This window comes from Microtus oregoni, unplaced genomic scaffold, assembly GCF_018167655.1.
Source record: "Microtus oregoni isolate MIOR12 unplaced genomic scaffold, Mior012 000020F_ref0000438, whole genome shotgun sequence".
Taxonomy (NCBI): Eukaryota; Metazoa; Chordata; class Mammalia; order Rodentia; family Cricetidae; genus Microtus; species Microtus oregoni.
This window is the reverse complement of record NW_024543079.1, coordinates 27760751-27775476: the sequence shown is the minus strand read 5'-3', so window position 1 is coordinate 27775476 and position 14726 is coordinate 27760751. Positions and strand designations below refer to the sequence as shown.

At 41.4% G+C, this 14726-nt stretch overlaps 2 protein-coding genes across 2 annotated transcripts in view; both read right to left on the bottom strand.

Annotated features, from left to right (window-relative positions):
- Positions 1–14726, bottom strand: part of Sel1l2 (SEL1L2 adaptor subunit of ERAD E3 ligase) — a 49341-nt gene that overhangs the window by 24769 nt on the left and 9846 nt on the right. The window contains exons 3-7 of the mRNA XM_041670783.1: positions 12990–13043; positions 12506–12565; positions 12338–12419; positions 10616–10770; positions 9908–9964 (exon numbers count right to left, since the gene is read on the bottom strand). Of these exons, the coding sequence (XP_041526717.1) occupies positions 9908–9964; positions 10616–10770; positions 12338–12419; positions 12506–12565; positions 12990–13043 (408 nt within the window). The remainder of the gene's footprint in view (positions 1–9907; positions 9965–10615; positions 10771–12337; positions 12420–12505; positions 12566–12989; positions 13044–14726) is intronic.
- Positions 2353–9767, bottom strand: LOC121460327 (ATP synthase subunit alpha, mitochondrial-like). The gene is made up of 2 exons (XM_041670672.1): positions 9676–9767; positions 2353–3856 (listed from the first exon to the last, which is right to left on the bottom strand). Exons 1-2 carry the CDS (start codon positions 9765–9767, stop codon positions 2389–2391), a joined length of 1560 nt encoding a protein of 519 aa, XP_041526606.1. The 3' UTR covers positions 2353–2388.

Here is a 14726-nt window from a genome sequence, read left to right as displayed (position 1 = left end):
CCAAGTGTTATTTCAACCATAAACCTGGAGAGTAGGAGAATATGTGTGTGTTCTGAAATAGGGTAAATATATATCATATATATAAAATATAAAATTTATGAATATATATTCATATATAAAAGTCTTTACATTTTAAATTATATATACAATTTAAATTATATACATAAAATTTAAAATATATAATTTAAAATGTAAAGATGTTTTTCTTCTCACATTTGGAAAAGCTGGATAGACATGTAGATTCATAGTGGAAGATGACTCTCAGCTACAGATTTAAATAGTCCAGTATTTGAAAAAGTAGGCTTCTATGTACTTATTTTGAGACAACTTGTAATATAGTTGGCAGAATCCTAATGTTTATAAGGCCCGACATACCCAGCTGCTTGCTGAGACTATGTCGTTGTGTAGAGGTCTGCTCCAAGACAACTTCTGAATCAAAATGAAGGACATCAACAGAGTCTCTGATTTCTCTAAGTAATAAGATTAAGCATCCTAGAATAATTTTAACTCTTATTGCTACATTCTGTAGGTTTCATCTTGACTTTCTAGAAGACTACTGAGAAATAAAAGCAACCAACCTCAGGATGAGAGTCATAAACAACTCTTGGGTGTCAGATTCGCACTCAGTGCATCTGCTTGAGCACAGTGAGTCTGTTCTTTACAGGGACTTGACTAGGTTAATGTGCAACGAGCTACTCCCTCCCAAAGAGAGTGAAACAGTGGCATGGTTGTTGGTGGTAACCAACACATTTATGATTGGATTTAAGGCTAGATCTATAGGAGAAAGTTCATGCCTGACACTGTTAACTTGACCAAAAGCCCACAGCTAGAAAGGTCATAGGCCCAAAGAGAGAACCCGTTTCTTCCATTTTGCTAAATGCCCATATTATCAAACTGCCTTCTAAATATTTATGTTTATGTGCCCATAGCTTAGTGCTGCTGTCAACCTTGGTCAGAGAAGCTTCTTTTTGCAGTGAGTAACAGTTAACACAGAGACTCATGGTTGCCAAAGGCGTGTGACTAAGTCAGTTTCAAATGTGCAGCCCTAAATGGAACCTCTCTATGTCATTCCCCATCCCCCAACCCCATGGGCTCAAGGAACATCACAGAAAAGGAAGCAGAAAGAAGGATGAGCCTTGAGAATGGGGAAGGACGCTGTGAAATGCTGTCATCTGGACATGGCGTGGCTGTCTCACTCAGGAACTCACAACGGCTGTGGTCAGCTGCAGAACTGTCTAAGACCAAGACGGTCAACATTCTAGCACAGACGGCACAGGGCTTTCCGTGGCCCCCGTTCCTCATTTAGGAGCTGTTGTTAGTTGAAAGTGCTGGGGAATACAGAATCAAGTTTCTTTGGGGGTTTGGCCTCTGGGAGGTTGCTAATACCCCAGTGAATGGCTCCACAGCCATGCGGATGTAGGTAGCACTAACTTGTACATAATTCTATTTATATATATAGAAGAATTTATGCCGGGCGGTGGTGGCGCACACCTTTAATCCCAGCACTCGGGAGGCAGAGGCAGGCGGATCTCTGTGAGTTCGAGGCCAGCCTGGTCTACAAGAGCTAGTTCCAGGACAGGAACCAAAAGCTACGGAGAAACCCTGTCTCGAAAAATCAAAAAAAAAATTTATAACTATATCTATCTATGTAAATATGGAGAGAATGTGAGGTGAGGGGATTTATTAGGGGAAGAGGTCTAGGGGATTAAGTGGGGGAGGGAAGTAGATATGTTGAAGATATCAAGGAGATATGTGTGAAAATATCAAGGAATAAATTAAATTATTTTAAAATAAAACTTGGTTCCTACATTTGCTACCTGATAATGGTGCTGAGAAAGAAAATGAACATGTGTTCACAACATTTAGTAGGTGAAGAGATAAAAGAAATGTCCTCAAATAATGAGATGGGTAGAGAATGAGAAAAGAATATAGGCTGTACTGTTTCTTAACAAGTATTTATATGGCTTTTCTTTCTATATTCTCATAATATCATTTTAAGGAAGATACTGTTAATATTTTTCCCTATTAAATGACATCTCAAGTCATGCACTCAGTATATGTATTCCGTAAGAGGACTGAAAACAGTTCTATGTCCTTGGAATTCTGCCTTCCTGGTGTAAGTGGAAGGCCAAAGTAATAGGAGTGTAACTGTCTCAAGGCCATCAGAATGAGTGGGGTGTCAAGAGAAAGGGACTCTCCACTCCTTTGAGAATGTCTAAGTTGTCTAAAAATCATCACTGTTTTAGTGTAGCCAGACTAGAGTACCCCAAAACTAGGGCTTGTCAAAGTAAATGGAAGCTAAGAATTTAACTAAGAATTTAATTTTGTTAGAAAGTAAACATCATCAGAGATTTCTTTTTTTTTTTTTTGACATGGATTCATGGGGCTTTATGGTTCAAACCCAGCCAAGAAGTTTGTTACAATCTCTTTTAGCTTTGCGTCTGATTGCTCTGAGATTTTCCCATCAGACCTGATATTGCCCAAGAGGGACTGGTGCTGGCTGATAACATGAGACAAGAAAGCATTCTCAAACTTTGTGATCTTACTGGGATCCAGTTTATCAAGATAGCCCCTCACGCCTGCATAGATAACAGCCACCTGTTCTTCAATAGCCATGGGAGAGTATTGTCCTTGCTTTAACAGCTCGGTCAGACGCACACCACGACTCAGGAGCTGCTGAGTGGCAGCATCAAGATCAGAACCAAACTGGGCAAAAGCAGCAACCTCCCGATACTGAGCCAATTCCAGTTTCATGGTACCTGCCACCTGCTTCATGGCCCTGGTCTGGGCAGCAGATCCGACATGGGACACAGACAAACCCACGTTAATGGCAGGGCGGATGCCTTTATAGAACAATTCTGTTTCCAAGAAGATCTGTCCATCAGTGATGGAAATAACATTCGTTGGAATGAAAGCAGACACATCACCAGCCTGGGTTTCTATGACTGGCAGGGCAGTCAGAGAGCCACCACCAAAAGAATCGTTCATCTTGGCTGCTCTCTCCAGCAGCCGAGAGTGTAGGTAGAACACATCACCAGGATAGGCTTCACGGCCAGGGGGTCGGCGCAGCAACAGACACATCTGGCGGTAAGCAACGGCCTGTTTGGATAAATCGTCATAGATGATCAAAGCATGCTTGCCATTATCTCTAAAATACTCTCCCATGGAGCAGCCAGAGTACGGAGCCAGATACTGAAGGGGGGCAGCATCAGAAGCAGTAGCTGACACCACAATGGTGTACTTCATGGCATCTGCATCTGTCAGTCTCTTCACCAACTGGGCAACGGTGGACCGTTTCTGACCAATAGCAACGTAGATACAGTACAGCTTCTTCTTTTCATCAGCCCCATCATTGAAACGTTTCTGGTTGATGATTGTGTCGATAGCAATCGATGTTTTCCCAGTCTGTCTGTCACCAATGATCAGCTCACGCTGACCATGACCAATCGGCACCAGACTATCCACAGCCTTAATGCCAGTCTGCATTGGTTCCCGCACGGAGATTCGGGGAATGATTCCAGGGGCTTTCAGGCCCACTCGTCTACGGGTCTTGGAACCAATTGGACCCTTCCCATCAATGGCATTACCAAGGGCATCAACTACGCGGCCCAACAGCTCCTCACCAACTGGAACATCCACAATGGCTCCCGTTCTCTTCACAATGTCGCCTTCTTTAATTAGCTTATCATTTCCAAACACAACTCCAACATTGTCAGGTTCCAAGTTCAGGGACATACCCTTTAAGCCTGAGGAAAATTCTACCATTTCCTCTGCTTGAACATTCCTCAGTCCATGTACTCGGGCAATACCATCACCAATGCTTAAGACACGCCCAGTCTCTTCGAGATTTATAATCCTTTGGAAATCTTGAAACTAAAATCTCTGGACTAATCTAAGTGTTAGGAGAAAATGAAAACTATGTATGATTTGTCAAATTGAAAAAAAAAATCGCTGGTTTTGAAAAAAGGGCTTTTTGTATGGATTTTCTTCCTATCCAAATACTAACCAGGCCTGGCCCTGCTTGGGGGCTGAGACCTGGGGAGATTGGGTACATTCAGGCTGATACGTCACAGACTCTGTGGGCCAGAGTTAAGTGTACACCCAATAAGGGTGTCATTTGTGCAAGTCACATTATCTCTTGGTTAGATTTCTCATGTAGATTCTCTCCCTCTGTGTTCTCCAGGTACCTGTTCTGTCCCTGTAATGTCATTCACCCACCAACTTATCTGTCTCCTTCAGTGTTGGATCCTCTGTACTTAATATAGTATTTTCCATATATTGAGCATGAATAAAACATTTTAAAAATGAACGAATGAATATTTATGAACCTTTGAAACAAGGGACCTGGAGTTTTATCTTTATGGGATATCTTGAAGGCCTAAGTATGATGGTCCTAAAATAATTTCAAAGTCCAGTTTAGTAGTTTGGCTCTCAATTAGTTTGCAGTAGAAAGTTCTGGAAAAAAAGAGTTTTATTCTGGGAAAAAAGATAATTTGAAGTTTTTTTAAAAAAATAATCTACTCAGAAGCAAATAAAAGTCCTAGAGTTCCCAACCCTTGAACGATGTGATCCCATAAGGTTCATGAGACTTGGCAGCTTCTCACACAGTAATTAGTGATATGGCCTACTCTGCTCTAGTGTCTTGGCTTACGCTAACCCACTGCCATGACATTCATGGCTTACTTCACCCCGGTGTTGCAGCTTGCTCTGTTCCAGTGTTGTGGTTTTCCTTATGTCTCTGTCTTTTCCTATTTGGACCTCAGTTCTCCTTTTTAAATTTACCAGTTCTGATGTGGTTGCTTCTATTGTGTGATTGCGATTGCTTCTATTGTCATTTTTGCCCCCTTAGGAACAGGGTTTCTCTGTGCAGCCCTGGTTGTACTGAAACTCTAGACTAGGCTGGTCTCAAACTCAGAAATCCACCTGCATTTGCCTCCCTAGCACTGGGATTGAAGGTATGCACCACCATGCCTAGCTGTAAAATGTATTTAAAACATCACTTGAAATTGCCATGCAAGTCACTGTGGTGAAATACATATGTAAAACCAAGTTATTGCTCTCAACAACTTTGACGGTTTGGAGGAATAATGGTCAGGTGCTTGCGCTTGCCTAGCTTGCACAAAACCCTGGTTTGATCTCTAGTACTGCATAAGCTGAGTGAGGTGGAAGGTGGACGCATTTGGGAGAGGGAGGCAGGAGACTCAGAAGATCAGGGTCATCCTCACTTCCATAACGATTTTGAGGCCAGCCTTGACTATGTGAGATCAGGCCAGAAAACAAACTAACGAAACAGAGTAATTATCCACTCAGCCATCCATGTCGCCTTTAATTATTCACTGAGCAGAGCCAAAGATATAACTCAGTTGGTAGAGTGCCTGCTTGGTATCCCCAAGGCCTTGGATCCAATGCCCAGCGCCACATAAACTGGTCATGGTATTCATGCCTGTAACCCCAGCAGTCAGGAGGTGGTAGGAGGAGGATAAGAAGTTCAAAGTCATCCTCAGCTGTGTAGTAAGTTTGAGGTCAGTCTGAGTGAGTATGTGAGACCTTGCCTTGAAGAAAATCATTGAGCACTCAACAACTGCTCATCTTACACTGTACATTTTAACCAGGATAGATCTTACTGCCAATGGCAGATTATAGTCTAAAGTTATATAGACAGCTACTTTCTTTCTCAGTGGAATAATGATTTGTGTCATAGCTAATGGTGTGTTATTATGAAAAATAGAATGTCACAGGTATTGTGCTAGGTAAAGTTTCATTATTTAAACTTCCCCCATCTTGTAAATGTGGTTTTTTTATTGGCTCTAAGAAAATCCCTAATTTAATCAGTTTGTAAGATTTTCTCTAGAATGAAATGTGAAGGAAATGCATTACTCTGAAAACATTTATGAACATTTCCTTTATCCAAGGCTCTGAAGATCATCCTGGAAAGGAGCATTAGCTCTCTCCCTATAGCGGGTAGCAGAGAGGATAATGCAGTTGCTCCTAGGGTTGATATTATTCCTTTGCTGGTTTTAATTTAATTACGCTGCATCCATGTTAATAATATGCATCCAACCACCCAGCTTTGCTAATCAAATTCATTCTGAGCGTTTGTATTTTAAGAATGCAAATGAAATTAAAATGTGTGTATAGAAAAATTCAAGATAATGTAATCAAGAATTGCACATACACAACTTTTAATAATTCCAGATTGGGTCAGAGAGGAGCCAAATTGTTCCCTCTGATAACAAATTCAGGAGAAAATTAATTCATTCCAATAGCGAGCAGTGACGGGGAAAGGCAGGATAGTTATCCCTGGGCACTTTGATATTTAACTTGCTGATCAGCAAACTGGAGCATCACACTTAAAATGGGCCTTGTAGTAAGAATTTCTTCAGCGGACTGGAACATCAGACTGGCTGAGGGCATCATCCAGTGTGTAGGTTACAAACACCCATTTATTGACTATGCATTTACTGAGTGCACTATTCTGAGTAGAAGACAAACTAGAGAGCAAGACGAACAAACACATAAGTCCCATTGTGGGCACAGACAGCAATAGAGACCAATATAATGAAGGGAGTTATATGTGCTATGCGGAAAACAACTGGGAGTATAGTAGTGGATAATAGATAATAGATAACTAGAGCTATCAAGACCATTCTCAAAGGATATGAAGCCAAATATGGGAGGAGCTCCTTAGCAGCCTCTCAGAGATTTTTTTTTTCTTTTTCGTCTTCCCCTCTTCCTTGTGGCTAGCTAACTGTGCATAAGGCAGTCAGGCTTAAACTTGAGATTTTTGGGGAAACTTCCACATATATTCAGGTTCATCAGACTGAGGAGTAGGAAGAACCAGCCTGAACCCGTCCCAAAGAGTGCCTGACTACTGGAATGGTTCTGGAATTAAAATTACAATCTTGGGGTCTCTGGATGAAAAAAATGAGGCCCCAGACAATTATTTAGAAGGTTGGAGATGGCTGGGTGGTGATGGTGCACACCTTTAATCTCAGCACTCAGGAGGCAGAGTCAGAGAGAAGCCATGGAGCCGCCCCCACACGCTGAAACCTTGCCAGTAGGCCATGAGCCTCGTGGTAAAATAATGGAAATGGATTAATTCTAGATGTAAGAGCTAGCTAGCAATACACCTAAGTCATTGGTCAATCAGTGATTTAATTAATACAGTTTCTGTGTGGTTGTTTCAGGAGTTTGGGCAGCTGGGAAACAAACAAGTGGCCTCCCTACTACAGATCTCTGTGAGTTTGAGGCCAGCCTAGTCTACAAGAGTTAGTGCCAGGACAGGCTCCAAAGCTACAGAGAAACCCTGTCTTGGGGGGAAAAAAAACCCCAAACCAAAAACCAAACCAAAACAAAAAACTAGAAAGTCAGAGATGGAGGCACCTGAGCAGCCATGCCTTTCTGTAGTCTCACTCTCAAAATGAGGAAGCAGATTTAGAGGCTGTATTGTGGGAGTGGTGCAAAAATAAATGACAATTACTAAAAAAAAACAATCACAGGTTTTCAATGATGAGGGCCTGCATCCACTTTTGCTTCTTTATTTTTGAAGATTTGTTTTGTAAAGGAGTATTTGGCCTGCATGTGTGTTTGTGTAACCAGACACATATGGAGGCCAGAAGAGAGTGTCAGATCTTTTGGGACTGGAGCTACAGACAGTTGTGAGCCACGATGTGGGTGCTGGGAATTGAACCTGGGTCCTCTGTTCTCTTAACTGTGGAGCCATTACACCAGCCCCCCAATTCTGCCTCTTAACTGCACTTACTTCCCAGCTCTGAAACCTGAAAGGAGTTGCTTTATCTCTACAGAGCAGGCTTTTTGTTTATAAAACACACTTTTAAAAAGTCCCAGATGCCCAAGCCAAGGTCCCCAGTTAGTTCCTTGGGCAGCTGAGGATAGGGAACCTGAAATGACCATATCCTATAGCAATACTGACGAATATCTTGCATATCATCATAGAACCTTCATCTGGTGATGGATGGAGATAGAGACAGAGACCCACACTGGAGCACTGGACTGAGCTCCCAAGGTCCCAATGAGGAGCAGAAGGAGGGAGAACATGAGCAAAGAAGTCGGGACCACGAAGGGTGCACCCACCCACTGAGACAGTGGAGCTGATCTATTGGGAGCTCACCAAGGCCAGCTGGACTGTGACTGAAAAAGCATGGGATAAAACTGGACTCTCTGAGCATGGCGAACAATGAGGGCTGAAGAGAAGCCAAGGACAATGGCACGGGGTTTTGAACCTACGTAATGTGCTGGCTTTGTGGGAGCCTAGCCAGTTTGGATGTTCACCTTCCTAGAAATGGACGGAGAGAGGAGGACCTAGGACTTACCACAGGGCAGGGAACCCTGACTGCTCTTTGGACTGGAGAGGGAGAGGGAGAGGGAGAGGAGTAGGGGGAGGGGGAGAAGGGTGGGAGGAGGGGGAGAGGGTGGGAGGAGGGGGAGGGAAATGGGAGGCTGGGAGGAGGTGGAAACTTGTTTTTTTTTTTTTTCTTTCTCCTTTTCAATAAAGAAATGGAAAAAAAAAAAGTCCCTGCAGTAGTGCTCTGGGCAGTCTGGGATGGGTCCTCATGACGCCTGATTCCTGGCTGCTGCCGCTCTGGTCTTGGGATCCTCAGTGCCACTCAGGAGGGCTTGTACTTAACCTGAGTTGAGGTGGCTCCAGCTCCCTTCAAGTGTTGCCATTGTGTGTGTGTGTGTGTTTGTGTTGGAGAGTGTTCTGTAAAAAGGCTGTTATCATCCTTGAGCTAGTAAAAGTTCCTGTTTATAACAAATGGGGAAATGTTCCCGCTTAAGTACCCAATGACTAATATCTATTCTAATCTAAAACTGGACTCTGGCACGGACTTATGAATGTAGAACTCCCAGCTAAGGACCTAACACAGCACTCACAAATAGGTTTTAAAAGCCCTGGAAACCTCTGCTTCAGTTACTCTGGGATACACATGCTTATGGAAATTGCTACCTACTTTATGAAATTAACTTTGACATTTTTCTAATGTTTACCGTCTCTCATATAAAAGAGAAAGTAACAGCACCAAAGCCATACATGAAATAACAATATCAAGTGAAATGGAAAGTAGTAACAGATCTCCCTTTTAATGTAGCTACCTTATAAGGGGGCGGGTAATTTCTGCCCCTTAGGCTGTTGGGTTTATACTGAGACAGAGTTTATATTCCCTTGAGCAAATGAGCACGTGGCTCCTAGAAAATAATAGTAAGTGCAACATCATCTTTTAGAAGGAATCCTTTGTTTCTCCAGGTCTGTGGTGATTGGCACCTTGAAACCACAATCATAATCTAGGGCAGAACATAGCCTGCAATGTGGTATCTTGCCTATGTAGGTTGGGCTTATTTATTCTTTTTCCTCCACGATGTATTTGGAGGGTTGATTAGGCCTCTAACTCACCACAATTAGGCAAGGTCAAACACAGTGATTAAACATTTCATAGAATTACAGAGATCCTTGAGTTACAATTAAAAGCAGTCTGATTCTTGACCTAGCCAAACCTGTTGAATCAGGTCCTCAGACAACTTAGCAGAAATTTCCCAGGAGGACTTTGGGGGAAGATGAGAGTTCAAGGGCAGTGAAGTCCATGCTCAACTCCATTCCGAGGGAACTCCAGGAGGAGGGAATGTTCAGGGTCTGCGCAGCCATGGGGCATTCTTTACCTTGGTTGCTCATCAGAAGTTGCTCTGTGCCTGATGGCAGGTAAGGAAAATGCACCTGCTGGTGAACTCTGCTTTCCCTCAGGGGCTGGCATTCGGACCTGACCAGAGCAGCAGCTGTGGGATCCCAAAAGCTTGCCCACCTCCTGTTCTTCTGCTTTTCACTGGACCCTCAGCTTCCCTCACCACTGCCGTACTCACTCCCATATAGGACTGAAGTTTGAGATCAACTTACATAGTAATCCTGATCTAGACCTTTCCTCCCAATTAGATGTAATTGTCCAAGAGATACCTGGAAATGATGATTTTTTGAAAAAGAGTTTAGCAGTAATATTAACTTAAATAAAATAGCATTTATTTGTTGATTTTTCTATAGTACACTGCTTCAGTTTAATGTTATTGGCTTGCTTTGAAAGGGGTGGGGAACATTCCAGTCTATGTCTTTTATCACATAGTCAGTTGCTACTAGGCATATGACTTCCTTAATGGTACAAATTCAGTGGCTGGCCTATGGTAATGACCAGGTTCATGGATGGAGAGGCCATAGTCTCTCTGTCTCACTGAGGTCACATAGGTGCTGTCCTATTCCACTCTGGATCCTCGGGAGTCCATCTACATGAATGCCAACATTGGAGCTACTATTTTCCCATAAAGGTTTTTAAAAGTGAAATTTTCAGGAAGAAATGCAAAACCACCACCACCACTACCATCACCACCACCACCACCACCATCACCACCATCACTATCACCACTATCTTACTATCACTATGGCAACCTCTTCTTGAACAAGCCCCCCCCCCCCCCCAGGAAGGGTCAGAGAGGAGGTTATCTCCTCCCCTTCACATTCAAAGTCAGGTGTTGTTGATCCCCCTGGCATTCAAAAGGGGGCAACTCTCTGGTGATTGGCATGTCCTAAGAACGTGGTCTTTTCTCTGTGCATTACTTGTATCTGAACATCTCCTCTTTCTGCCAAGAACTTATAGTACTGGTATATGTCCCAATCCAAAATCTCACTGTTGGAACTCAGATTTTCAGGTCTCTCTGTTAGCCTCACTTTCTCCACTGGAATACCTTCACTTTTTTGCAATTTGTCAGCAACTGTGAATGGAAACAAATCAGAAAATAGGACACTCAGACAGAAAGAAGTAACAGTTAACTTGGAGAGTCATGGTCAGACTCATTCTGCTTCAATTGTGCAGGAATCTGGACTGCTGACAGGAGAGACATAGGAAATAGGGACTTGTGGGGTTTTATTTGGATCTGAAAAACAGTGGGGTAAAGTCTGTTCTTGCTTTTGGAACTCATATAAATATTACCAGCATAGATTCTCATGAGGTTATGAGCAAGGGTACTCGAGCTGGGGCTTTAAGGGAATACCCATTAGTCTCTCTGTGCTAACTTTTTTTCTGGAATGGGCATTGCAATATAAGAATAAGTGCCACTCAATTATTCCCTATAGACAGTCTGAGAATAAATGTGAAGATATATGTGCTCGAATATTCCTAATGAAATGTACAGTTTGAAATATGCACATAACAATTCCGTTATCATTAAGCATATAAAATGATTTTGTCATAAATAGCCTCTGAAATCCAACAGTGTTTTTTTTTTCAAGCCCCCATCCCCATTTTCCCCAGATGCCTAAGATACACGTTCAGATGTTCTTTTGAATACAGAAGTTAGCCTAATCCACATCTAGGAAGACTTTGATTAGAAGCGTCTGTAATCTCTCTGAGTGATGTTGCAACATGGAGTACGACAGACAAGTCTGACTCCCTCATGCTCTATTTCTGTAGCTAGAACTTGGGTGGTAGAACAGTGACTAACCTGTGGAGTGACCCCTCCTGTGTGTGTCTTCTATTTGCTTCATTAGAATTATTTTTTCATTTTCACTTATATATTTTTTTGAGACAGGGTCTCTTTGTATAGCTCTGGCTAGCCTCAAAATTGAAGTGACTGTTCTCTGTTTCTGTGTTCCAAGAACAGAGTTTACAGGCTGCGATGGTTTGAAGGAAAATGGATCCCATAGGGAGTGGCACTGTTAGAAGGTGTTGTCTTGTTGGAGAAAGTGTGTCACTATGTGGGTGGGCCTTGAGGTCTCCTATGCTCAAGTTACACTCAGTGTGGACACAGACTCCTGCTGCTGCCTGTGGGTCAAGATGTAGAACTCTCAGCTCCTTCAGCACCATGTCTGTCTGCATGCGGGTATGCTGCTCATCACTATGATAAGGGACTAAACCTCTAAAAGTCTAAGTCAGCCTCAGTTAAATGTCTTCTGTTCTAAGTGTTGAGGTGGTCATGGTGTCTCTTAACAGCAACAGAAATGCTAACTAAGACAATGGCCCATACCACCATGCCCCCACTAGGAACTTTTAAACAAACTATCCAACATTATATAGGTTAGACTTAGGAAAGTTCACTTAACTTCTATGTTTAAGAAACAAATAGTATAGCAAGGCATAGTGGTGCACAGTTTTAATCCCACCACTCAGGAAACAGAGATGGATGGGTCTCTGTGAGTTCAAGGTCAGCCTGGTCCTACATAGGGAATTCCAGGCCAGCCAAGGCTATATACAATTAAATATTGTCTCAAAAGAACCCAGCCAACCAGCCAACCAATCAACCACCAAATAACCCTTCTCAAAGACTTATGAGAATTACTTACTATAATCTGCCACTTTCTTGTAATGATTTAGGGCAACTTCACAATTTTGTAAAACATTGATTCCTGACAGATATCTGTACCCCTAAAACATAAGCATGGATACATGTTAATGTTCAAATAATGCTATAGTTATAATACATCTATTTTGTTCTAAGAATATTTACAAACCAGAATCATTTGGGACATCATACTTCCTCCAGCACTTCCAAAGGTATAATATATCAGTGCCTAAGACAAAAGAAATACAGTTATAATGGTTTCCTAAACTGGAACTCAAGCCAAACATTGCTTCTTTATTCCTACCCCAGTAATGAACTGAAAGCCATTCCAAAATATACTCCAAGTCTCAATCTGTTCTGTTAATTTGGTTTCCATTTATTGGGGGTTACAGAGCTTAGAGTCTGTGATAAAGGCATGACATATGGTATTTCATTTAATCATCTTAAAATCCTATGAAGTAGATAGTATCTACCTGTAGTAATGAACCTGATATATAAGACTTTAAGAAGTTTGTGGCAGATTGCTAAATTTCTTTGTTTAGTGGATACTTTTAATATACAGTAGAATGAACTTCTTTAATAATAAATTCTACCCAGTGTTCCTTTTAAGTAAATCAATTTTGTTCCTGAAAAAAAAATAGAGTTGACTTTACCTTGGCTTGATCATATTCCATTCCTATTCCGTAAGAGGATAAAAACCCTAATGCCTAAAGGGCAAAAAACAAACAAACTGAGTCAGTCAATTTGTCATCATTTAGCATATATTTAGTTTTTAGATTTTTATTTTATTTTATTGTGTAAGTATTTTGCCTACATGTATCTGTGTGCATCATGTGTGTACGTGGTGCCCTCAGAGGTCAAAACAGAATCCTTGGATTCCCTGGAGTTGGAGTTATAGATGACTGTGAACTACTCTGTGGGTTTTGGGAATTGAATCCTGGCTCTCTGCAAGAGCAACGAAGGCTCTTAACCACTGAGCCATCTCAACAATCCCATAGATTTTTGTTTATATTGATAATGGATACTTTTTTACATTTTTAACAATATTTTAAATTTATTATTTTAATTATAATTTATACTGTTAGTTAGAATACTATAAAAAGTGCCTTTATATTGGGAGGATTATATGTGTATAATTCTTGTTGTACCTTAGAATAAATCATAATAATAAAATACTAAAGTCAGACATATGGTGCAGATCTGTAATCCCAGGAAGCTGAGGCAGGAGGATCATGGCATCTAGGCTATCCTGGGCTACATAGAAAGACCCTGTCTCAAAAAAAAAAAATGAAAAGCAAGCAAACTTAAAAATACTATAAACTTGTGGTTGACATATGTTTCCTTTTGCTGTTAACAACATTTTTCTTTGATATGTTAAATTCTTAAGTTTTCTATCCTTCTTGCTTTTTGTGATATGTGGACTGAGTCCAGGGCCTCACAAATGCAAGGCAATGCTCTATTACTGAGCTATTTCCCCACACCTAATTTGAGTACTTTTATTCATATTTTAAAAATAAAACAGGATTGACATAAGAAAATATTTACTTAAAAATATACTGAATAAAGAGTGAAAGTCTGATCACAGAGCAAAATGGAAGTAGTGGAAGCCCCCTCCTGCGTACGACACAGTATGCCATCCAAAAAGCTTTTATAGAAACCACAGAAGCAAGTTAAATCAGTACATCAGTGTGACGCACCAATTGGAAAATGCGATTCAAAGCCCACATACGCAGCTCCCAGATGGTTTGACCTATGATTTTCCACATTTGTGATGGTGTGAAAGCAATATGCACTCTGTAGAAACTGTGTTTCAAATCGGGATTGTGTTATTTCCTGGGCGAGTGGCATGGGATGCTATACTCCTAGGATGCTGGGCAGTGGCAGCGAGCTGCAGTTCCGGGTCGGATGTGATCACGAGGGTGGACCACTCTGTGATGTATGTGTTGGTAAGCTACAGTGCTTGGAAGGTGAAGTGGATTAAGTACATTTCAACTTGTGATATTTTCAATTTTCAATTTTTTATTGGCTCTTGCAGATTCATTTCTTCCAGCAGCTTCTCAGTTCTTATTGGGTCACCCCAGTAGTCTCCAGGCCTATCTCCTCTTGTCTGTTCCTCATCTGCCATTACTATCATCACCCCCATCTAGCATTAACAAGCTCATTTTGTAAAATTTATATTTCACAGAGTTTATAAGAATACTGCCAGATGTCCAGCATTTTCATTGAGGTTCAATAACTCAATCTTCTCAGGAAATGAGTAACTGTATTATACTCTAAAGGATAAAGAACCCTGTTACTTTTTATTTATGTGTGTATATGCACATGTGTGTATGTGTGTGTATGTATGTGTGTATATGTGTATGTGTGCATATGTGTATGTGTGTGTATGT

Coding starts and splice junctions, on each gene's coding strand:
- LOC121460327 (XM_041670672.1), bottom strand. CDS start 9,767: ATGCCAGCCCCTGAGGGAAAGCAGAGTTCACCAGCAGGTGCATTTTCC. Junction 3,857..9,675: donor ACTTCTGATGAGCAACCAAG/GTAAAGAATGCC, acceptor AGATTTCCAAAG/GATTATAAATCTCGAAGAGA.